Source organism: Tamandua tetradactyla, chromosome 2 (genome assembly GCF_023851605.1).
Source record: "Tamandua tetradactyla isolate mTamTet1 chromosome 2, mTamTet1.pri, whole genome shotgun sequence".
Lineage (NCBI taxonomy): Eukaryota > Metazoa > Chordata > Mammalia > Pilosa > Myrmecophagidae > Tamandua > Tamandua tetradactyla.
In genome coordinates, this window is record NC_135328.1 from 223660280 (window position 1) to 223684224 (window position 23945).

A 23945-nucleotide genomic window follows, 5' to 3' on the forward strand; every position below is an offset into this window, starting at 1 on the left:
ACCCGGGAGTGACCCTCCTCCTGGGCCCCTCCCCCTCCCGCGGCACTTTATAGTCACATCCTGGCAGGCAGCGTCCCAGAGCCGCGTGGCTTCTGCAGGATGCGGGTGTGCGTGGGGGCTCGGAGTCCGCGGGCACGGCATGCTCCTGTGCTCCTGGTGCTGCTGCTCAGCCCGGTGGCGGGGCTCACGTGCCCCAAGGACACCTACCCCCATGGCGGCAGGTGCTGCAGTGAATGCCGGCCAGGTGGGTGCCCTGGGGGATGGGGGATGTGGAGGGCACCGGGTCGCTCCAGGAGGCGTGTGGGGGTGCTAAGGTGGGCAGGGGGTGCGGGGCCGCGTGGGGGGGTCACGGGGGCGCACGGTGCCGGGGGGGCGTGCAGGGGTGGGCGGGGTCCCGGTCGGCCGGCCGCTGAGCCCCAGCCCGCTGCAGGATTCGGGATGGAGAGTCGCTGCAACCGCTACCGGGACACGGTTTGTCGTCCCTGTGAGCAGGGTTTCTATAACGAGCGAGTCAACTACGAAAGCTGCAAGTCCTGCACGCGGTGCAACGCGCGTGAGCACCCCCTGCCCCAGCCCCGAGGCGGCTCCAGGCCTCCGGGTCTCCTCCCGGGTGCCCAGCAGGGTGTGGGGCAGAGCCCGGGCACACGTGTGGGCGGGGAGGGCCGGAGGCACCCTGCTGGGCACTGGGCTGCGGGACCCTTGGCCGAGGACCTCCCTGCGTATGTGCAGGGGGTGCCCCCGAGGTAGCCCCGTCCCCCGGCCCCTGCAGGCCTGACGCCCCTGCCCCCCAGGGAGCGGGAGCGAGCCCCGGCAGAACTGCACGCCCATCAGGGATACCGTCTGCCGCTGCCGCGCGGGCACCCAGCCTCAGGGTGGCTTCAGGACAGGCGTGGGTGAGGCCTGGGCGGGGGCGTGAACCTGGGAGGGGCCACCAACCCCAACCCCAGCGGGCGGCGAGCCTGTCCTGGTGCTTCTGTTGCAGACTGCGTCCCGTGCCCACCAGGACACTTCTCGGGTGGCAACAACCAGGCCTGCAGGCCCTGGACCGAGTGAGTGTCTCTGGGGCGGGGGCTTCGGGGCCCCCTTGTGCAGCCCCAGCCCTGTCTGCTGAGGCTGCGCCCGCCCTGCGGGCCGAGGGGTGTGCGGGACCCCACGCAGCCCAGCACACGTGTGCACAGCGCTGCGTCATGTGTGTGTGTGTGTGTGTCCTGCGTGTGTGCGTGTGCCCTGTGTGTGCATGTATGTGTCCTGTGTGCGTGCGTCGTGTGTGTGTGCCACCTGCCCCGTCCTCCCTGGGGCCGATGTGCTGGGGTGGGGGTGGCAGGAAAAGAAGAGCAGGGGTAGGGGAGGGGTGCAGAGGCCAGAGGGAGTATTCCGAGGGAGTGGGCCAGCGTGGGAGGGGAGTGGGCGGGGCGGCAGACAGGGCCTGTGGCCGTGGAGGCCCCTGCAGGGGCAGCAGCTGGGCTGGGGTCGCGCAGGACCTGGGAGCTTCTCCGTGGAGCCCACCACGGCCAGGTGCGGCCAGGTGTGGCCTTGCGGCTCTCGTCTCTTCCCCGGCTGCGGGCCCCCCAGGTGGTGGTGCGCTGGGGTCTCTGGCCTGACACAGCCCCCCTCCAGCTGTGCCTCAGTGGGGAGACGTACCCTGCAGCCCGGCAGCAGCAGCTTGGACGTGGTGTGTGAAGCCCCCCGGGCCCCGGCCACAGCCGCTGGGAGCACCCCGCGCCCCTCCTCCCAGCCCACCTCTGCCCGGCCCACCTGCGTCCAGCCCTCCACTGCCCTGGCTGAGCCCCCCAGAGGTAAGGCACCTGTCCGCCGAGTGGGACAGGGATTTGGGGCTTCCCTCTGGCCAGCCCTCCTGGGGTGCACCCCGCCCCCAGGCTGGCAGCCCCCTCCCCGCAGGCCCCACGCCGGCCGCCGGCCTGGGCCTGGGCCTGGGTCTGCTGCTGCCTGCCACGGCGCTGGGTCTGCTGCTGCACCGCTGGGCCCGGAGGCCGCTGCCCGTCGCCCGCGAGCGCCCTGGTAAGTGCCGGCCCCCGCCCAGACACCCCCTGCGGGCCAGGCACCCGCACCTACCTCCTGCCTCCCACCACACCCCGACTCCTCTCCAGGCGGAAACGGCTTCCGGACCCCCATCCAAGAGGAGCACACAGACGGCCATTCCACCCTGGCCAAGACCTGAGCCGCACCCAGGACTGGAGCCCCCGACCCCCTGGGACACCAGCCCCCCTCTCCAGGGCATCCCCTGTCCCCAGGACACGAGCTACCCCCTCCCCAGGGATCTCTCCTGCCCCCAGGGCACTGGGGCCCTCCTGCGCCCCTCCCCGCCACGCCATGCCCCACCTGCGCCGTTTCAGGCGCGAAAGGGCTGGCCTGGGCTCTTACTATGCTGTGCATACCCTGCCTGGGCCGTTGTGCATGGGGGGGGGGCTGGGGCATCGCCCCCCTGCTGGGGAGGGGTCTCCGGCCAAGACGCAGTGGTGGGGGTTGGGAGGCCTGACTGCAAAAGCCAAAATAAACGTCTTCAGGGGAAGCGGCCCCACGTGTGCTGCGCAGATCAACTTGTTCCCACATACGGCCTCAAAAGTCCCTGCTGGGCTGAGTGTGGCGAGTCACGGGCCTCCCGGTGGGGGCAGGCAGGACACGGGACTCCTGGCCACGTGGTGCCGGGAGGAGGGTGGGAATCCGAGGAGCGGCTGAGTCCCACGGGGTCCGGTGGGACCAGAGCTGGGGTGGCAGGGTCTGCGCCGGCCCCGGGCACCGCGTGACTCCCCACCTGCGCCTTCATGGGGAACTCTGCTCTCTCCCATTTCCCATCCGACCCAGCTCAGCCGAAGCTGCGGGTGTAGGCAGCCCCGAGTCTTGTCCACTGCTGGCCCCAGAAACCCCACCCACTCCACCACGGCGCCCAGCCGGCCCGGCAGCCTCAGGGCCCACCCTGGAGCCAGCAGGGGTCTCAGGCAGGCCTGTCCTGTGGCTGCAGCTGGCCTGTGTCACTTGCCATTTGTGTGGCTGACTGCAGTGTTGGGTCCCCATGAGCACATGACCCCGTTTCCAGGTGGCCACTTGTGGGGACTCCGCTGGGGTCAAGCCCCATCCGGCCGCCGCTGCTGCCTCCCCCGGGCCTCCTGCCCATGACCAGGCCTGGGGGACACTTCGCCATTTTGACCCCACGGGTCCCCCCAGCAGATGATGTCGCGTGCCCCTTTGGGTGGCTGGGATTGCCCTGCCTGGCGGCCCCAGCCCAAACCACTGGCCCTCGGCCGGCCCTGGACGCGCAGCCAGGCCCCCACGCGGGTCTCGGCCCCCGGGGCATGGTCATGGGGCTCTAAGGCTGAGGTGCTCTCCTTCTGTGGCCAGCCCCGCTCGCTGCCTGCCTGCGGGGCTCCCGGGTCCCCAAGCTCTGCTTCCCTACTCTGATGTCTGTCTGTCTGTCCTCAGCTCTGCGGAGCCCCCTGTGGGGGCGGGGACCATGCTGTGGAGGACCCCTGCCTCATCTGGTTTTGTCTGTCTGTCCATCTCCAGGGAAATTCGGTTGTGACTTTGAGTGCCAACTGTCCCCTGGGACTTTCCCCGAGTGGGCGTGTTGACCACTGGGGCAGTGAGTCCTGGGGCTCTTCCGGGGGTGCGGGGCCGCTGTGGGGGCCGGTTAGGTGAGTGGAGCAGCCCAGGGGTGGCCCCGGGGCCCAAAAGTAGCTCATGGACACCGGCGGGTGGGGGCAGCAGAGAGTCGAGGCCCAGTGCCCGGCAATGAGACTCCTGAGGCCACGCGCAGACCGGGGCCCTGACCTTTGTCCTTGTCCAGGTCGCTGCCCAGCTCGGATGGCAGAGGTGGGGCCAGCCCAGGGCCTGGAGCGCGGCTGGGGTGGTCCTGCTCCCCTCGGCAGCCAAGGGGTGGGGACTGCAGCGGCCTGTCCCTGACCTCAGCCATGGGAGGCCGCGGGGGAGGCACACGGCTCGGGGGACAGGGCCATAGCCACTCGAGCTGGTGGACCTGCCCTCCACTCGTCCCGTCGCCCACCAGCCCGTTTGGCACCTGCACGCGTTCTGGGGTACAGCCTCCAGAGGCCCCGCAGCCTGGCGTCGCCCCATGCCCTACGGCAGAAGCGGGCACAGCACCTCAGGCCACAGCCGGCGTGAGGGGGCCCCCCGTCTGCCCCAGGGGCACAGCTGAGCAGGCCCGGCCAGTGGGTGAGGGAGAGAACACCCGGAGCCCCAGCTCCCGGCCCCTGGCCTCGCCCCACTGCCTGACTTCACGTGCCACCCCGATGCCTGAGTTTGCCCCAGCCTGCCAAGTACCCTCTGCTGGGAAGGAGGAGGGGATGGGGTGGGGCTGAGACACAATATGGGGGACTCTGGGGGCCGGCGACAGCCTGCTGGGGTCCCACCTGCTGGCCACAGCCCCAGGGGCTCAGGGCTCGCCCACAGATTCCACCAAGAAACAGGAAGTGGTGGACATGACCCCTGTACCAAGAAGACCTACAACGGGGTGGTAAAGCCTGGACGGGCGACCCGAGGCCATCCCTAAGCACCTGGGCAGGGAGCCGGGACGGTACCGCAGTCCGGGGCCCAAGACGGTGCTCTCCTCGTTCAGGCCACCCCACGGCCGGCGGAACACGGCCCCGGGCACAGGCTCTGGCTTCCGGGGCGGGGCACAGGCCCCTACTGGCCCCCCTGGCCTCCTCCAGGCAGGCCGCCGGCCCAAGGCTGACTCAGCGGGAAACTCCTGGTGGCGGGGGCGCGCAAATGCCAGCACGGGGGCGGGGACAGCACTGACGTGCGCCGCGGGGATTCCCGGCCCCCAGCACCGCAGCCCACCCACCCGTGGCCCCGCTGTCCCCTCCAGGCGGCAGCCGCCCCCACGCCCCCGACAGGGCCCCAGTGCAGGGTGCGCAAGGGGGGTGGTCTTGGAGGATAGCGGGGTGGGGGAGCGAGGAAGGGCTGGGGTTCTGGCCGCGCGTGCAGAGGGTCCTACCGTAAAGTCTGGTTTGGGAGGACTGAACCTCCAGGACTAGAGGGAAACGCGCCTGGCGCTGAGGGACCCGGCTGGTAGATGTGTTGAGAGGCTCCCCCTTGGCCAAGCAGCAGCTTTAGCGGTCGGTGGGTTGGGGGAAGCTGCGGTGCACCCACCTGCACCCCAGTGCGCCCCTCATCCCAGGTGAGACCGCACCTTGCCCAGGAACTCCCCACCCACGCACAGAGCCCTGCCCCGCTTTTGCGGAAAACCGCAGCCCCGTCCCAGAGGCTCCAGCCCCACCTGCCAGCCAGGAACCGGCGGCGGTTTCCTAGTTTCCGGGCCCCGCCCCTATCTCTGGGACCGGAAAGTGTGGCCAGGCGGGGGCTGGTCTCGGCCTTCAGGGCCCTAGAGGGAAGCAGCTGTGCTGGGCAGGGTGGGCGAGGGGGATGCCCCCACCTGCCTTTCCTCCTGTAGGAAGCTTAGGCTTGGGACTGCCCAACCCCCGTCCTCAGATGGGTGGGGGTTCCCCAGCTGTGTCCTCCAAGGTCTCGGGACTCTGCGGGCTCTGGCTGGAGCACCCGTGTGACTGCCTGTGCTGGTCTGTCTCCTGGAGTCAGGAGGTGGGCGAGGGGTGTGGGTCAGAGCTTCCGTGCTGGGCCCAACACACACCTCTGCACCAGAAGGCACAGCTCCACAGCTCTTTCCTCCTGCCTGTGGGACCTCGGGGTTCTTTTCCATAGTGGGGAGCCAGAGAGGAAGAGAAAAGGGTCCCAGAGGGAGGGAGGAGGAGAGAGGGAGTGGGGGAAGGGGGAGAGTGACAGAGAGAGGAGAAAGGGAAGGACAGAGGGAAAGCAAGGGCAAGAGGGAAAGAGGGATGGAGACAGGAGGGCATGCAGAGAGGGAGACAGGAGGGCATGCAGAGAGGGGCACAGTGCCTGCTCAGCTTCAGGGCCCCTTCTCCGAAAGCCACCCTCGGGGCCACCCCTGAGCTGGTGCTGCAGGCACCAGGAACTCATCCGGACGCGTCTCCTGACGCTCTCCGGGGGTCCATGCTGCTCTGGCCGCTTGGGGCAGGGCCCCTGGGGCGGTTGGGGAAGGGCCCAGATGACCAGGCAAGACGATCCCCTTCGAGGTGGACCCCTGCCGCCCGGCTGTGAACATGATCTGGCCTTAGAGCAGCGCTTTGAGGACGTTTATTAGCAGAGCTCGAGGCAGGCCCGGCCGCATGTGCGGACCCACACCAGGGGCTCGGCCTGCCCTCCTTCCTGTGCCGACGAGGCGGACACTCCCTCGCGTGACCCCCCGGCAGTGGCTCCCCAGAAATCTCCATTTGCTGGCCTGCGGGGGAGGGTCTACGGGATGCCCAGGGCAGACCTGCGAACTCTGGGGCCACCTGTGGGCAGTGTATCCGTGGGAGGACCAGGAGATGGACTCAGGTGGCTTCTGCAGACACCACCGGGCCCCGCTGGGCCCCAAGGAAGAAGCTGGACAACACTGATGTCTCCCGGGGGACAACCCGGTTGTGACCCAGAGTGTCTCCAGGTGGTGACCCTGTGGGGGAACAGGGACACGCGGGCACATGCATGTGGGGGCACGGTGGGCAGGCAGGGAGAAGGGGGAGGGGCAGCTCTGGGCTCGGAGGCCCAGGGGTGTTGCCTGGCCTGGCAGAGCAGAGGTGAGGTCAGAAAGACGCTTGGTGGCAACACCTCTGCCCTGCCTCGGCACCCAGGATCTTCCACAGGCGTCCCGGTGTCTGGGCACCACGCCCTCCAAGCCAGACCTGGGGACAGCAGGGCGGCAGGGGCTGAGTTCATAGGGACCCGCAGGCCCGCTGGGAGGGGCTCCAGGCTCCACACACCAGGCAGTCAGGGTGGGGTGCAGGGCTTGGGAGCGGAGCAGAGGGAGCTTGTGGGGAGGGGGGCAGGGTCCTGCCGGGTGGGTGCACAGAACGGCTGTGGGGGCCCATGCTCTGTGACTTGGGCCGCCCTCCTTTCCCCTTGAACCCCATCTTCCTCCCATGCCCGGCAGAGACAGGGCACCAGCCTCCCAGGCCTCCTCTGCCCTGTCCCCCTTCCTGTCTCCGTGCCCTGGCTGCTCCCCCTCCCCTTGAGCTGGACAGAGACAAAACAGGGCTCCCGGGCCCTCCCAGCCCGGGTCGGGCAGCCCCTGAGGAGGTGGGGATGCTGGAGGGTTGCAGAAAGGCCCAGGGCCCGGAGGCATGACAGCGGTGCTGGCTTCCCAAGTGCGGGGTGAGGGGCGGTGCCCAAGGCCCCAAGTCAGGCGGACGAAGGGGCCCCTCCCCCCCAGGCCTCGTGGTCCCTCCTGCAGGACAGGCCTGGCCCCTCATCTCCCAGGGCGTCTCCCAAAGACAGAGCGGGAGGGAGGAGCGTGGGCGCCGGGACCCAGGGGGCTCCTTGGGGCGCGGGGTGTGGGCAGCCTCGCGGGGCACCACCGGGACCCCCGACCCGAAACCGAGGTCGTGTTGGTAACAAAGTGGCCTTTATAGGTCCCGGGAGGGCCGTGGCGCCGCTGCTGCCCGGCGCCAGCCCACTAGGAGCCCCGGGGGCCGGCGTCCTCACGCTCCTCCGCGGCCGGTCGCGCGTGGTCCTCCCGCGTCGCGTCGGTTCCCAGAGCCTCCGGCACCCAGAGGTCGAGCGACGGCCCCGGGGCGCTGGTGCGGGGCGCGGGCTCTGCACCGTGGGTGCCGTCGGGACCCGGGGCGGGCGGCTGGGGGCGTCGCTGCGCCGCAGGGGTCGGGCCGGGCGCGCCCCTGGGACCCCTGGGCGGCGCGGACCTGCGTGTGCCCGGCCTGGGGGCCGCCGTCTCGCCGGAGGCCCGAGGCCCGGGCAGGGGGCGGCCGGCGCTGCGCTGACCCCCCAGGCGTGGCCACAGGTCCGCTTCCCCGTTGTGCAGGAGCACGAAGCGGCTCTGGGACAGCAGCGGCAGCATCTTCTGGCTGCGGAGGCTTTTCTGGAAGGTCTCGAGCGCCAGGTCTGCGGGGTGGGGGTGGCGGGGCGTGACGGGGAGACCCAGGCCCTTCCGGGTTAGAGATGGAGGCTGGAGGAGCCTGGGCATGGGGGAGGAGCCTGTGTGTGGAGGAGGAGCCTGGGTGTGGGGAGGGGCCTGGGCATGGGGGAGGAGCCTGGGTGTGTGGGAGGAGCCTGGGTGTGTGGGGAGGAGCCTGGGTGTGGGGAGGGGCCTGGGTGTGGGGAGGAGCCTGTGTGTGGAGGAGGAGCCTGGTGTGGGGAGGAGCTTGGGTGTGGGGAGGGGCCTGGGCATGGGGGAGGAGCCTGGGTGTGTGGGAGGAGCCTGGGTGTGTGGGGAGGAGCCTGGGTGTGGGGAGGGGCCTGGGTGTGGGGAGGAGCCTGGGTGTGGGGAGGAGCCTGGTGTGGGGAGGGGCCTGGTGTGGGGAGGGGCCTGGGTGTGGGGAGGGGCCTGGGTGTGGGGAGGGGCCTGGGTGTGGGGAGGAGCCTGGTGTGGGGAGGGGCCTGGTATGGGGAGGAGCCTGGGTGTGGGGGAGGAGGCTGGGGCAGGGTTGGATGTGGGAGGGGTTCGGGTGGCACCTTCAGGGCTCGGCTGGGGGTCTGGGGGGGACGTGGGTCTCTCAGGGTCTCACCCAGCGTCTCGGCGACCACACCCGGGACCACCTCCTTCAGGACGGTGCAGTTGGTGTGCAGGGCGGGGTTGGAGCTCATCTCCAGCAGCCACACCTGGGTCCGGGCCCTGGTCAGTGCCCTGTCCCCAAGCCCCCAGGCCCACAGGAGAGCAGGGTCCGCCATGCCACCTCGGGCTCGTTGCTGGTTTCTGGGGTCTCCCTCCCCCCATGGCCCAAACAGGCTGGTTTTGGGGGCTGCCCCTGGGCTCCAGTGGGTGCGGGCGGTGTGCCTGACCACCAAGCCTCCCAGAGGCTGGTCATGCTGGGACTGAGCGCCCTATCCATACGCACCCTCACATCAAACCCCACCGTCCAGAGGCTTCCCCACACCTTGAAGTTCTCGTCGATCAGGAAGTCGCAGCCGATGAGGTCAAAGTAACCCAGCTTGCACTCGAGCTTGGACCTGACGGCCAGGAAGCAGTGGGCCATGATGCGCTGCATTCGATTCTGCGCGTGGCAGGGGTGGGGGTCAGGGCCACCGGCCGCCACCACCCTGACCTGCCCGGCCACCCCTGCCCCATGCTCACACCCTTGCTCTCAGTCGCCCGCTGGGTTTATTCATTCAATAAACTTGTAGGTGCGGCTGCCGCGTGCTGGGTCCTGGGGACATGAGTGGACGGGACAGCACGAGCCTCTGCCTGTGGCGGGGAGGCAGGCCAAGCAGCCAAGAAGCGCGCAGGTGACTGCACCAGAGGGGAAAGGGAGCAGCGGGAGGGGAGTGGGGAACTGAGGGGGCATGTGGTGCAGGGAGGTTGAGCAAAGACAGAGGGGGTGGCGTGGGGGTGACAGCTGGGGGAAAGCGAGCGCCCTTAGGTGGGGGCACCCAGCGTGTTCCAGGCTCAGAGCAAGGCCTGAAGCCGTGGCAGGGGCAGCTGGGGAGGGTTGGGGCAGGTCACAGGAGCGGCGGGAGGGCCCTGAGCAGGCCCGGGACTGATGGGGCCTGCGCGGGTGGAAGTGAGGACAGACCTGGGTCTGTCATGACATGGAGAGAAGTGGGCTGGGAGCATGTAGGGCAGCCCGGAAAGGGCCACACCCGGCCAGTGAGAACCAGGAAGGCCTGAAGTCTGGGGTATTGTGGAGCGTGCAGGTGGCCCTGTGGGCTCTTAGTATCGGGAGATGCCATCGCCAGTGGGAGCAGATAAAAAGAAGTGACGTGGGGCTGACCCGGGGTTCAGGAGGGGATGGGCCATGCCGGGGTGGGCAGGGTCCTGGGAGCCTGGGAGGAGGGGCTGCAGGGAGCAAACGATGTTCCAGAGGTGCCACATTATTTAAAATGCCATATTTTCAACAAAAAATTACAGGACGTGCAAAGAAACAAGTATGGTCCCATACACATGGGAGAAAAGCGATCAATAGAAATTGTTCCGAGGAGGCCCAGATGCTGGACTTACCAGGAAAATAATTTAAATCATCTAGTTTAAATATGTTCAGAGAGCAAAAGGAAATCATGTTTAAATAACCGTAGGAGAGTAAGAGAGTAAGGGGTATCAATGAAGAGGTAGAAAGTACAAAGAGAACCAATAGAAATTCCGGACTTGAAAAGTATAATGGAATGAAAAATTCACTAGAGGGCTCAACAGCAGATTTGAGTTGTTTGAAGAGAAGTTAACTGAAATCATCGACTCTGAGGATGGAAAGAAAAAAGAATGGAGAAAATGAACAGGGGACACCGTCGAGGCTCGCGACACAGATAATGAGAATCCCAGAAGGAGAGGAGAGAAAAGGACAGAAAACCCCCCAAATTTGATGAAAAACATAAATACACATCCAGGACGAACAAACTCCAAGCATGATAGACGCAGAGACCCACGCTTAGATCACGAGCCTCGTCAACATAAGCAAAGTGTCAAAAGTCAAAGACAGAGAATATCAAAATCAGCCAAAGAGAAGGATCCGCTACATACAAGGGGTCCCTAGTGAGGGGCTGGCGCTTTCACCTCAGAAGCCGGAAGGCAGTGGGAGGGCATGCTCAAAGTGCTGGAAGAGAAAATACCCTGAAAATGGAGAACTCCATGCCCAGCAAGACTCTTCTTTGAAAATGAAGGTTAGAGGAATTGAGAAACAAAAAAGACATAAGATATATAGAAAATAGCAAAATGGCACACATAAATCCTAGTTTATCAATAATTATATTACAGATTGAACTCTACAATTAGAAGGCAAAGATTGACAGAATGGACAAAAATATCCAACTATATGCTGTCTACAAAAAAATAATATTAGATTCAAAGACACAAACAGATTTAAAGTAAAAGCATGGAGAAAGGTACACCATGCAAGCAAATAACCAAACGAGAGCTGGGTTGGTGAAACTGAATGTCAGTCAAAACAGACTTTAAGTAAAAAATTTTTATGAGACAAAGAGAGACATTTTGTGATGATAAAAGGGTCAATTCATCAAAAATATATAAAAAATTAAAACACATCCACATAACTGTCTCAAAATACGTAAAGGAAAAATTGACAAAATTGAAGAGAAAAATAAATTCAATATTCTCTGGAGACTTCAACACCCAACTTGTAATAATGGATGGAACCAGAGATTAGCCAGAAAGCCAGAGATTAGCAAGAAAACAGGGGAGCTGGGCAGCCCTCTAAGTCGGCAAGCACTCCAGCCTTCTGTCCAGTTTTCTAGCCAACTATTGTTGAAAATAGACGTCCATAGAACTGCACCCACCTCTAGCAGATACGTGCTCTTGTAAAGGACCCAGGGCGCATTCTCCAAGATGGACCATATGTTAGATAATACAACTAGTCTCAGTAAATGTAGAAGTACTGAAACCGTGCTGTTCCCTGGCAGCAATAGAATGAAATTTGAAACCACTAACAAAGAAATTTGGGACATTCATACTTGTGGAAAGTAAACAACACCCTCAAATAACCAGTGGGTCAAAGAAGAAAGCACAAGGGAAATTAGAGAACACTTAGAGATAAATACATGAGCACAGCATACGACATATTATCAGATACAGTGAAAACAGGGCTCAGAGAGAAATTTGTAGACCTCAGATCAACCTTCTGCCTTAGGAAACTAGAAAAAGAGCAAAGTAAACCCAAAGCAAGAAAAAGGAAATAATAAAGATTATAGTGAAAATGAACAGAATAGAGATTAGAAAAAGTGCAAGGCAATGGAATAAAAAATTAGTTCTTTGTTAAGAACAACAAAATTGACAAACCTTCAGCTAGACTAAGAAACAGCAGCTGAAGTTATCAAAAGGAAAGAAAAAGTGGTCATTACTACTTACCTTACATAAACAAGTCAAATTATAAGAGAATAATATGAATAACTGTATGTCAAGAAATGAGATAACCTAGAGGAAATGGACAATTCCTGGAAAGACTCAAGCTACCAGAACGGACTCCAGAAAAAGGAATAAAATCTGCATTGGCCTGTGGTACATAAAGCAGTTGTTTCAGCTTCCTGGGCTGCTTAAAGCAGCTCCCATGAAATTCCCCGGCTTAAGCCGTGGGAATGTACAAGCTCACAGCCTGAGGCCGGGACAGTGTCCAGTCCACGCGTCTCCACGGCAGGGTTTCCTTCTGGAGGACAGCTGCTGGCGGCTGGGGCCCCTCCGGTACAGGGCCGTATCTCCTGGCCTCTCCCTTCTCTTCTGGGTTTTGTTGCTTTCAGCTTCCTGATCCTGTGGCTTTCTCTCTCTGTGTGTTCATTCCATTTATAAAAGACTCCAGCAAGAGGGTAAGAGCCGTCCTGACTGGGCTGGGCCATGCCACAGCTGAAGTTGTCTCATCACAAGGCCCTCCTGACGATGGCTCCCCACCCACAAGAATGGATTCAAGTTAAGAACATATTTTTTTCCTGGGGTACAAACAGCTTCAGACCGCCACAGCGATTTAGTGATAATAAAAAGGACTTCTCACAAAGAAAAGGCTGGGACCAGATCACTTCACTGGTGAACTCTACCAAATATTTAAAGAATCACCATCAGTGCTTCATAAGCTATTCCAAAGAACAGAAAAGGTGGAAACACTTCCTCACTCAGTCTGCGAGGCCAGCAGTACCCTGATGGCAAAGCCTCACAAAAGCATACAAGAAAACTACAGAGCAATATCCTTGAGGAATCTAGAGGCAAAAATTCCCAATAAAATACTAACGAGTTGAATTCAGCAGCATAAAAAAGGATTATACACCATGGTTAAGTGAGATTTACCTCAGAATGCAAGGTTGGTTCAACATACTAAAATCAATCAATGCAATACACCATATTAGTAGGCAGAGTAAACATGCCATCTCAACAGACGCATAAAAAGCATTTGACAAAGTTCAACAGCTTTCAGTGATAAAAACACTCAAAGCACTATGAATAGAAAGGGATTTCTAAGCCTGATAAAGACTACACAAACCCCACAGCTAACATCGTACTTAGTGGAGGACTGAAAAGGTCAGGACAGGACAAGGGTACCCACGTCACCACTGCTGTGTGGTGGAGGCGATAGCCAGAGCAACTGGCAAATAGTACAGATAGAAAGCAAAAGAGGAAGTTGGGGGGTTGTGGGAGGGAGGGAGAGAGAGGGAGGGAGGGAGGGAGGGGGGAGGGGGAGGGGGAGGGGGAGGGGGAGGGAGAGGGGGAGGGGGAGGGAGAGGGAGAGGGAGAGGGAGAGGGAGAGGGAGGGAGGGAGAGGGAGAGGGAGAGGGAGAGGGAGAGAGAGAGGGAGGGAGGGAGGGAGGGAGGGAGGGAGGGAGGGAGTGAGGGAGGGAGGGAGAGAGAGAGAGAGAGAGAGAGAGAGAGAGAGAGAGAGAGAGAGAGAGAGAGAGAGAGAGAGAGAGAGAGAGAGAGAGAGAGAGAGAGAGAGAGAGAGAGAGAGAGAGAGAGGAGTAAGGTAAGGAAAGTGGAAAGGAAGGAAGGAAGGAAGGACATCCAGATTAGAAAAGAAGACATAAAACTCTTCTTTTTCACAGATGACATCATCTTACATATAGAAACCTCCAAGAACCTGCAAGAAACTACTTGATCTAATAAACTAGTTCAGCATTGTTTTAGTTTGCTGAAGCTGCCAGACTACAATATACCAGAAATGGGTTGGCTTTTATAAAGAGGATTTATTAAGTAACAAATTCAAGGGCCATAAAAATGTCCAAACTAAGGTATCCAGGTAAAGATACCTCGACTCAAGAAAGGCTGATGTCTGTCACGTGGGAAGGCACTGGCTGGCGTCTGCTGGTCCTTGTTCCTGGTTCCATTGCTTCCAGCTTCTGATGCCAGTGGCTTCCTCTCTGAGTGTCTGTGGCCTTCAGTTAGCTCCTCCAGGACACAGTGCTGGGCTCTGGCTTGCTTAACATCTCGTGGGAAGGCACGTGGTGGCATCTGCTGGGCTCTGCATCTCTGTACAACACTGTTTAGGTGTGTGCTCGCTCTAGGCACTCCAAGCATCTCCACATGTCTGTGCCTCTGTCGGCTCTGAAGCAACTGTACTCGCTCCAAAATGTCTCTTCTTTTAAAGGCCTCCAGCAGACTAATCAAGACCCACCTTGAATGGGTGGAGTCATATCTTCATCTAATCAAAAGGGCACACCCACACCTGGGTGTGTCATATCTCCATGGAAGTAATCTAACCAAAGTTTTCACCCTAAGCGATAGGTCTGCCCCCACATATTAGATTAGGAAAACATGACTTTTCCAGGGTACACAACAGCTTCAAACCAGAACAAGCAGGGTTCCAGGAAACAAATTCAGTATCCCCAAATCAGTTGTATTTCTGTACACCAGCAATGAACAACCCAAAAATGAAATTAAGAAAAGAATTTAATTTTTCTTTGAAATTCTTTGGATAGTCCTAAATGCTTAGGAAAAATTTAATCAAAAGAGTGCAAGACTTGTGCATTGAAAACTATAAAACATTGTTCGAATAAAGACCCAAATGAGTGAAAGACATCTTGTATTCATGGACTGGAAGGCTCCGCATTGTTGAGATGACCAAACTCTCCATATTGACCTACAAATTCAATGTAATCCCTATTTTTATTGCAGAAATTGACAAACTGATCCTAAAATTCACATGGAAATGCAGGGGAACTAGAACAGCAAAAACGATATTGAAAAACAACCACATTGGAGGAATCACACTTCCTGATCTCAAAACTTAGTACAAAACTACAGTAATGAAGACAGTTTGGAGCTGGCATGAGGGGAGACATATCAACCAAAGGAATAGAAATGAGAGTCCACAAATAAACTGGCCATCTGTGGTCAGCTGTCCATCCATACAAGGGTGTCTTCTTCAAACCTAAAATGTAGTTCATTGTGGTACATGCTACAACAAACCTTAGAAACATTCTGCTCAGTGAAATAAGCCAAACATAAAATGACCCGTATTGTACGATTGCACTTAAATGAAGTATCTGTAATAAGCAAATTCAGAAATTTTAGCAGGGGTTAGCAGGTGCTGCAGGGAGGAGCACAGGGAGTCACTGCTCAATGGGTGCACAGGTTCTAATTTGGGTTGTGAAAAAGTTTTGGTAACTGATAGTGTTGATGGTTGCACAACACTAAATTTAATTAATGCCACTGAATTATATGCCTAAAAATGGTTAAAATGGCACATTTTATGCTGTGTATATTATCACAAATTTAAACAGTACTTTATGGAATAAAATTTTTGACCTAACATTCGTGACCACTGTTTCAGTTATGTTTCTGCATCAAGTGAATGAACGGATAAGAGACAGCAGACAGATGCACACATAGCCACACTCTTTGGTCAAGTGTGCCGCATGCCTAGTCCAGTCCAGAAGGAAACACCGCCACACACACGTGTGTGCGCACATGCATACACACTCAATGCTTACACACATATGGACCACTTACCCACATGTGTGCACATGCATGTGACACCAGCTTACATGAGTGTGCACACTCATCATGCATGCACACTCACATGCTTTCATGCATATGGACACACCACAGGCTTACATGTGTGCACACATATGGACACATCCATGCACACACATGTGTGGTCACACATGCATGGGCACATGCTCATATGTGAGTGACACACAGGCTCACACACATGCTCACACATGCACACACACCATGCACATGCTCATATGTGAGTGACGCACAGGCTCACACACATGCTCACACATGCACACACACCATGCTCACACACACGCGGATACACTCACTTGTGCTCACACATGCATATGCACATGCTTGTGGGCACACGGCACTCACAGGCTCACATGCATATGCACACACACCTGCATGCACACACTCAGGTGCATGCACACACGTGTGTTCACACCCCCAGCTGCAGTCGCACCGTGAAGGTGGTGAAGACCCAGTCCCTGGGGAGGCCCTTGACGCTCTGGAATTTGTCGTTGATGTAGCGGTTGAGGTGCTCCATGCTCCACACGGTATCTTCCTTCAGCAGCACGTACAGGGGACTCTTCTTCTGCATGAACTGGGGGTGCTCTGATCAGTGTCCCCTCCCCACACCCCTCACCCTCACCCTGCTGCTCAGAGAGTCCACAGAGACCCAACTGCATCCCCAGAAGTTTTCACCTGCCAAGTGTTCCCTCACAGAGACCCCTGCCCATGAGGTCTCCGCACTGAGACCCCTGCCATCCCCAGCTCCCCATGCAGCCTCCATCTGCCTCTAGTGCCTTGGTCTCCACAAGCTTTGCTGCCCCAAAATGTACCTCTCCCCAGAGACCCCATATTGTCTACACAGCTACATCCATACCCCACCCTTAACGCAGAGGGCCAAGCTGGGCGATGGGGAAGAGCGCAGGCTGGCCATCGCACGCGCATGCCCAGGGCTCTGGCACTCCATCCACCTGCCATGGTTGCAGGTGACAGACTGTGCTGACTGCACAGAAAACCTCTGAGCTGGGCCATCTCCGGGCACCTGTGGCTACCTCTGGGATGGCTTATCCCTATCCTCCACTTGGGTCACCTCTGGGCCTGGACCAGGTGGACAGGCTGGAAACTTCTCTGCTTTCCCAATCAGGTAACACCCTCCTCTGACCTCCTTCCACGGCTCCCACCTCTGCTGCAGCAGGGCCCCTCCCCCGCGGGTGTGTGCCTGGGGAGCATTACCTGGTTGGTCAAGTGGCCACTGAGGTCGTCAGAATGCGGGTCGTAGAGGCCGAGGGTGAGGCGGGCGTAGCCGTGGCCAAAGAAGACCATGAAGGGTGCGGCACAGGCAATGAGCAGGTACGAGCGCACGTCGAACTTCTTCCCTTCCAGCAGCAGTGGGTTCTGGATGTACCTGGGATGGGGGTGGGTGGGGGTGGGGCATCACATGGGGGCTGTGGAGGCCCCGCCCTCCTGGGCCTCTGTCCCCGGCTTGGCCTTCTGCCACCTGCCCCAGGTAGACCCCATGGGCTCCCTCTGGCCAAGCACAGTGTCCACTGGGAAGTGAGCATTTCCGAGCCTGTCCTGGCCAGGGGAATTGGGAAGGGGTGGCCTGGACCCAGGTCTCAGCCTGCAGCATGTGTCTGGGGTACCCAGGGTGCAGTGCTCCCTAGGAGCCTGAAGGATGGGCAGGGAGGGCTTCCTGGAGGAGGGGGAGGCAGATGTTCGGCCTGAGGGGTGGCTCTGGAGAGGCAGAAAGAGGACATTCCAGGTGCAGGGCCTGGGTCGGAATGAAGCTGGTGGGGGCTGATAGAGCCGCTGCGGCAAGAGTGCGTGCATGTTGGTGGTCAACCGGGTCAGGGGGGACCTGACTGGTTCAGCTGAGGTCTGGACCCCTCTGGAAGGTGCCACGGGGCGTCTGAGCGGCTGGGCCCGGCTTGGGGGAGGGGCGCCTCCTCAGAAGAGGGGGCAGCACGGCCAGGAACGGACTCGGTCCTGGGCCTCCAGCCCGAGCCCCAGGTGCTGCTGGGCCCGTGGGCGTATCTGCCCACCTCCCTGACCCCTGCTGTGGCCTGGCCGGCTGCGGTCTGGGTGAGACGTGAGGCCAGGGCGGCTCCAGCCGCATGGGGCGCCCCTGCCCCCCACGCCTAGGGCTTATCCGTGGCCGACACCTCTGCACGACCCGCGCCTGTGGCCCCCGGAACGGCGCCCTGAGGTAGCTGGGGTGGTCCTCAAGGCCCGGGGCCTTGGCCTGGAGGGCGGCGATGTCCTCGCGGGTCCGCAGCAGGAAGATGCCTTTGCCCTGGTTGGAGGCCGTCGGCTTACAGATCCACATCTGGGTTTCTGCAGAGAGAGCGCCCTTGAGCCCCGGACTCCCCCACACCGCTGCTGGTCCTCACGGGACACCCCCCACTCACCCACCAGCTGTACCCCGCAACCACGCCCCCTCGGCCCTGCTGCCCCAGACCCCGTCCCCACCCAGCCCACTCGGGGGGCCCATCTTGCCTGCCGCCCCAGTTGCCCAGGTGCGCCTTATCCTGCCCACTCTCCGCCCTGGCCCTGCACCCCACCTCCTGCAGTCCCCACCCCGCCGCCTGGGGCCTCCCACTGTCTCTCACCATTAAATAGGGCGAAAAAGGCCTCTCGCTCGTCCTTGATGTCCAGACGGTAGGTCTCTGGGAAAAAGTCTTCCATCTGCAGGACCCTGGGGGGCAGGGTCCCAGGTGGGCTGGTGCAGCCGTCCCTCCCTCCTCCAACCGGCCCCACCTCCCCAGCCCAGCTCCTGCTCTCGGGGTGCTCGCCTCCCTGCCCAGCCCCCAGCCTGGGCCGACTTGGGCATCTGGGGTGGTGAGTCACGGCCAGGACATGGTGGCCCCAGGCCTCTGCCTGCCATCCCCTTGGTCTGGGATGCCCTTTGGGGGCTTTTCCATCTAAATCCAGGTCATCCTCCAATTTAGGTAGGACACTGTCACAGGGCTAAGGGCGTGACCCCTGTGGCCTGGGCTGCCTCGGGCAGGTTGGACGGGGGCTTGGGGGGGGGGCGGTCAACCCTCTTTCCAGATCCACGCCTCCGCAGGCAGAGGCCGGGCCTGCGCTGTGGTCAGGTTTTCTGGGTGAAATGGGGGGGGGGGGGGTTCAGGATAAGGTGGGGAGCGGATGGAGTTTGATGAATGAATTTCTGAGGAAGGGGAGGAGTGGAGTGGTGGGTGGCAGGAGGGCCCAGGGACAGACCAAGGCTGGGGTAGAGGAGACCTGCATTGCTCAGCAGACATCGGGAGGCTGGAAGTGGGTGGGCAAGGGGGACCCACAGATGTGTCCAGTCGAGAGAGAGCCACGGGCAGGGATGCCGGGTGAGGGATGGCAAAGGCGGGGCAGCGGGCTGGTGGTGCCGGCAGAGGGGAGCCCTGGAGGTGGGTGGTGGCGCCGATGGGGCGGGGCAGGGCAGAACCCATGGGAGCTGGGTGTGTGCTTGGGGGGAGACGGGCTGGCAGGACACAGCGGATGGACCCGCGGCTGGAGGGAGAGGCTCAGAGAGCCACCAGCCCGGAGCTGGCCTGCAGTGGGGTGGCTGGGACAGTGCCCGGCTGAGAGGCTGGGTGGGGAGGGGGCAGCTGAACAGGTGGGGGGCGAGGCCGGCGGCAGGGCCCAGGTGCCAGGCGGGCCTTACCTGGCCTGGGTGGACAGAGGCCTGCAGGCCTTGCCCGCAGCCCGCGCATGCCCCCGGAGGGCGCTGAGCAGCCCGATCTTGGTGGTGAGCAGCTTGTTGTTGGGCAGCTGGAAGAGGAGCTGCTCACCTGGCACAGGACAGTGGGTAGCGTGTGGGGGCCACGCCAGCCGCCCCTAGCCGGGCTGTGCGGTGCTGCCGGCCGAGCCCCACCCCGCCCCACGCACCTTCCCGGAAGGTGCAGTAGCTGTTGCGGCTCTTGGTCTCGCACCACTTGAGCTTGTAGTCGTCCCGCTGGCTGTCCAGGGTGCGCTGCCAGCCTTTGCTCCTGCAGTAGGAGCTGATTCTGCAGGGCACGGGGGCCAGGGGCTGTGGGGGCCTGGGGAGGACAGGGGGGCCCAGGAGGACAGGGGGGCCCTGGGAGGACAGGGGGGCCCAGGAGGACAGGGGGGCCCTGGGAGGACAAGGGGGCCCGGGGAGGATGGGGGCCCCTGGAGGGGGGGGAGCCCAGGGAGAAGGGGGGAGCCCAGGGAGGAGGGGGTCCCCGGGAGGATGGGGGGCCCAGGAGGACAGGGGTCCCCAGGACGGGAACCTCAGGTTCTTCTGTAGCAGAAACAGCTGCAGGACTGGGATGAAGTCTGGGTTGCATGGGGGTCAATGTGGCTGGGGGGTGGCTGGGTGGTAGCTAGCACTGGGCCTGAGACCCCCCACTCACATAGCAGCCCCATTGGTGCCTCCGATGTAGAAGCAGGGGCTCGCCCCAGTGCTGGGGGGCTGCCTCTGCCCTGACAGCAGGGCCTCCTCCCGGACGGCTGCCTGGGGCCCCACGACATCAGCATCACCCATGATGGCTGTGGGCAGGGGGTGCTCAGGGAGTGGGGGTCCTAGCCGGACCCGAGCCCCCACCCCCTGGCCCGCCCTGAGCCCCCGCTCCCACCTGCATCCTGGTCCAGCTGGCCGAGGTGACACAGGAGCCCCTCGTTCTGGCCGCTGCCCATCGAGCACTCCTGGGCCCAGCCTGCAGACAGGGTGGGGGCGGGTGGGGGCTCTGGGGGGCCACATATAGTCCAGCCTGGCCGCGACCCACATTCAGTCTGACCACAGTCCCTGGTCTGTCTCTAGCAGGCCCTGGCCGCGGCCTGGCCTCAGAACCATGGGGCGGGTCCTTCTGAGGGACCTCGGGGCAAGCAGCGGCCAGCGTGGGCTCAGGACCCGCCTGAGGAAGGGGGGCTGGGGGTGCTCCAGGTCAAGGACAGAGCGTGAGAGGTTCTGGGCTGTGGGTGGGGGTGCCCCGTCTGAGACCCCCTGCTTGCTCCCAGCCCCCTTACCAGCAGGTCCAGGCTCCGGCCGGCAGGGGCTGGGGGTGGGGGGCTGCCTGCAGCGGGCTGTCCCACAGGGCAGGTCACAATGAGCGTGATGACCTCGGCCCAGGGGCCTTTGTGGGGGAGTCCGGCATGGGAGGGGGCTGCCCGGGCAGCTGAGAGCCCTGTTGCAGGCTGGGGTTCAGCCAGAGCGAGCCTGCAGGCCATGGCGGGCAGCTGGGGGCCCCTGCCCTGCTGGCCCCCCCTCGGCCTCCCCCAGATGGCCCTGCACTCACCTGGCCCATGGGGACGGCTGCGGCGGATCCCCGTGGCCCTGGACCGCTGGCTTCTCCTAGCCATGCTGCACACCCGACCCGGGGGCCCCCAGCGGCACAGGCCCCAGACATGGCTCCGGGGGGGTCGGGTGGCCCCCCGCCCCCGACGCGCTCTCCAGGCAGCCTGCGTGCCTGGCCCTTGGGCCCGGGCTATGGCTTGGCCCACCCTGCGGCGGGGGAGTGTCTCCCCGGCTCCAGGACTCAGGGCTGTGTGGGCGGGGGGCTCCTGTGTCTGTGTGGGCCAGGGGGCCTGGCAGCCCCGGGGGACAACGCTGTCCCTGCATGCTGGGGGCCCTGGGCGAGCCCCTTGCTGGCCGCCTGGCTGCGGCACCCCCTGTAAGGAGGGCGGATGTCAGTCTGCAGGGCAGGGCAGCCCCGGTCCCAGAAGAGCTCCTGCCCTGAGGGGTCCCCCAGGCCCAAAGCGGCTCCTCAAGCCTCAGGTGTCCGGGCCGCGGCCCCCTGCCGCCTGCGCCCCCAGCTTCTCCCGTGCAGCCTCATCCCTGCTGCCCCATCTCTAAGCACCTCTTCCCCAGGGCAGCCTCGGGGACCCTGCAGGGAGTGTAGCTCACATGCACACATGCATGTACACACATACGCATGCATGCACGCACGCGTGCACACACACGCGCGCACATGCACACACACACACACACACACACACACACACACACACACATGAGGAGGTTGGCGGGAACTGGGCAGGGTGAGCCCAGGCCCCCTCCTGCGGCGGTGGCACAGGGCAGAGCTGGGGACGGGCGAGAGGGGGTCTGGAGTTGAGCATTCCCAGGGGTCTGGAAGCAGCTGCACAAAGTAACACAAAGTAACACAAAGTAACACAAAGTAACCACACTCACAGACTAGAGCAGGGGAAGAAGGACTGAGAAGTGCCTGTTACTCGACCCCTGCCCCCGCCCAGGCCCCATGAGAAAGGAAGGGGCGGAAGGATGGGGGACAGTAGAGAGCCGGGAAGGGACGGGGTGGGGGCCCTAACGGAGGGGGAGGAGGGCAGGAGGGGACGGGGGCAACGAGCAGACGGGAGCTGCCAGTACACAGAGGTGCCAGGTGGGCGCCAGGGCGGGGGTCCCACATCCCAGAGGGCGGGGGGACGAGTGTAGAGAGCCCGGAACCCAGGGTCCCCTCTGCACCGCAAAGATGGAGGTGCCTTGAGGAGGCTGACGCGGGGGCGGCTCTGCTGAGAAGGGGAGCGCTGTATCTGCCTGCCGAAGGGTTGATGCGTCCCCCGCGGGTGCAGTGCTGGCGGCCCTAACCCTGGCTGAGGACATTTGGGCCCAGGTCGCTGCCCCGTTGCCTGCCGCAAAACGTCTTATGGAGCTTCGCGCCCATGCGGTGCCACCCAGGAGATAGGTGCCTGCTGGGGCTCCCAGGTGCGCAGACAGACAGACAGACAGGCACACAAACAGTGTGATGCACGTAGAGGAAAGGGGGAAATGGAGGCGAGAAGAGGAAGGGAAGAACTCGCCTCCACACCGTCCTTGGCACGTGCGCAGAGACACTGCACCCCACTGCGCCCCTAAAGAGAACAGGCACTGTTATGAGAACGAGCACAAGGAAATGAGCATCCACCCAAGGGGGAGACTGAGGAAAGAGCGTGGCGGGAGCATCAGAAGGGGGCAAAATGGCAGAGGGTGCAAGAGACCCAGCGGAAGTCGGGGTGACCTCAGAGGCATGGCCAGACAGACGGCGGGCATTGCCCTCGGGGACAACGGGTGAGATGGGGCCTCGACCCTGCCTGGGGGTCCGGGGTGTGGGAGGCAGGCAGCGGCCGCAAGTGTGCAGGTTGGGGTGTTCCCAGCAGCCCTGTGGACGCTCCTGGAGCAGCAGCAGGCCTCGTGGCTCGCTCCCCCCTGGCTGCTGGCCACCCCCCACGCCTCAGTATCCCACTGTGAAGTGCGGCCAGCCTGGAGGTGGTGTTGTGGAGATGGGATGATGGGGGTGCTAAAGTGCTGGTCGTGGTGAATGCGCAGTGAGTGCCAGCGAGGGCGAGTGAGGGCGGGGGGCACAGCCTGGCGCCTGGGGACAGGGCAGTGACACGTGTGCAGGAAAACACGCAGCTGCCAAGCAAGGCAGCGTTGGCCGCAGAGGAGACAGCTGGCCCCGATGTCCTGGGGTGCTGCGGCAGCGGGGGGGACCCGGCCGGGAGGAGCGGGCTGCAGGTGGCCTCGGGGGGCCCTGCCTTCCTCATGGCGGTTCTGGCTGTGCAGATCCGCTGCTCCTCAAAACAGGCGAAGTGAAAAGCAGTGGCCGCGGGTGCCAGGGGCAGAGTCTCGCTTTGGGACCGTGACACCCTCTGTCCTCCCGCTGGACCCGGGGGGGCTACATGTATCCACGCAAGGCCGCCTGCACACGCTTCCCCACGGTGCCGGGGCGGGAGCTCCTTCCTGGCGGGTTTTCTGTGTGCAAACCCAGGACTGCTCCAAAAATGAAGAACACTGACAAACAGCGGAGAAACAGCCGGGTGTCGCTTCAGGAGAAAGACACTGTCTCCGTGGGTGCACTGCGGGCGGGGCAGAGGCCCACTGGGACTCGGGTGTTGGCAGGGCTGGGCAGTGGAGCCCAGATGAGCCTGCCCAGCGGGGAGCAGAGTCGGCGGGCCGGACGGGGGGGGGGGGGCACCCCTGGCCCGAGGCTAGAACGCGGGACCTGCTTTAAAAGACATTTACCTGGTCAGGGAGCGAGGCTGGCGGACATCTGTGAGCTTGAGGAAGAGAGGCCGGCGGTGTCCTGTCAGGGCGCTTCCAGAACCTTCCTTGTGTGCTTAGAGGCACAGGGCCAGGGGAGGTGCTGACCTCGTGCAGGGACAGGCGGGCCAGGGCGAGTTCTCGGCGGGGTGGACTCAGGTCCCTACAGGTGCTGGCCGCCACCGCTCGGGGCCTGTCCTGGGAGCAGGTTGGCCGTGTCCTCTTGGGCGCAAGTCTGGTAGCAGACTCGCCCGTCCTGGCAGCGCCCCTCCCGCTGACCATGGGGACAGGCAGCCCCCCGCGGAGGGGTCGGCCCCACAGGCCCTGGCCCTGCCCCCCACCCCGCGTCCCCCTCCCGCTGCCCTGGCCTGAAGCCCGTGTGCCGGGAGGGGCTTGGAGGGCAGGGTTGATCCCGCAGCCCCCGCCCCGCTTACCTGCCGGCAAGGAGCACAGACCTCCTGCCCGGCAACGACAGAGGTGGCTGGGCAACCACGCGTCCCAGCAACGGTGACCAGGCAACTG

At 62.2% G+C, this 23945-nt stretch overlaps 2 protein-coding genes across 2 annotated transcripts; one reads left to right on the plus strand and one right to left on the minus strand.

The window, feature by feature from the left end:
• Window positions 1-79: 79 nt before the first annotated feature.
• TNFRSF4 (TNF receptor superfamily member 4) lies at window positions 80-2535 on the plus strand. Its single transcript, XM_077131038.1, has 7 exons — window positions 80-244; window positions 431-553; window positions 792-893; window positions 983-1049; window positions 1618-1796; window positions 1900-2000; window positions 2060-2535. The coding sequence occupies exons 1-7, from the start codon at window positions 100-102 to the stop codon at window positions 2177-2179; spliced, it is 837 nt and encodes a 278-aa protein (XP_076987153.1). The 5' UTR covers window positions 80-99; the 3' UTR covers window positions 2180-2535.
• A 5200-nt stretch (window positions 2536-7735) lies between these two features.
• On the minus strand, window positions 7736-23851 carry TTLL10 (tubulin tyrosine ligase like 10; the record flags this gene model as incomplete). Its single annotated transcript, XM_077131049.1, has 14 exons — window positions 23406-23851; window positions 22205-22255; window positions 20686-21058; window positions 20026-20106; window positions 19804-19939; window positions 19316-19434; window positions 19092-19218; window positions 18043-18128; window positions 17596-17767; window positions 16667-16838; window positions 15888-16028; window positions 8940-9056; window positions 8571-8664; window positions 7736-7947 (listed from the first exon to the last, which is right to left on the minus strand). Coding segments are annotated over exons 1-14 (2181 nt in total), but the record flags the coding sequence as incomplete, so codon positions are not given.
• Between the last annotated feature and the right edge of the window lie 94 nt (window positions 23852-23945).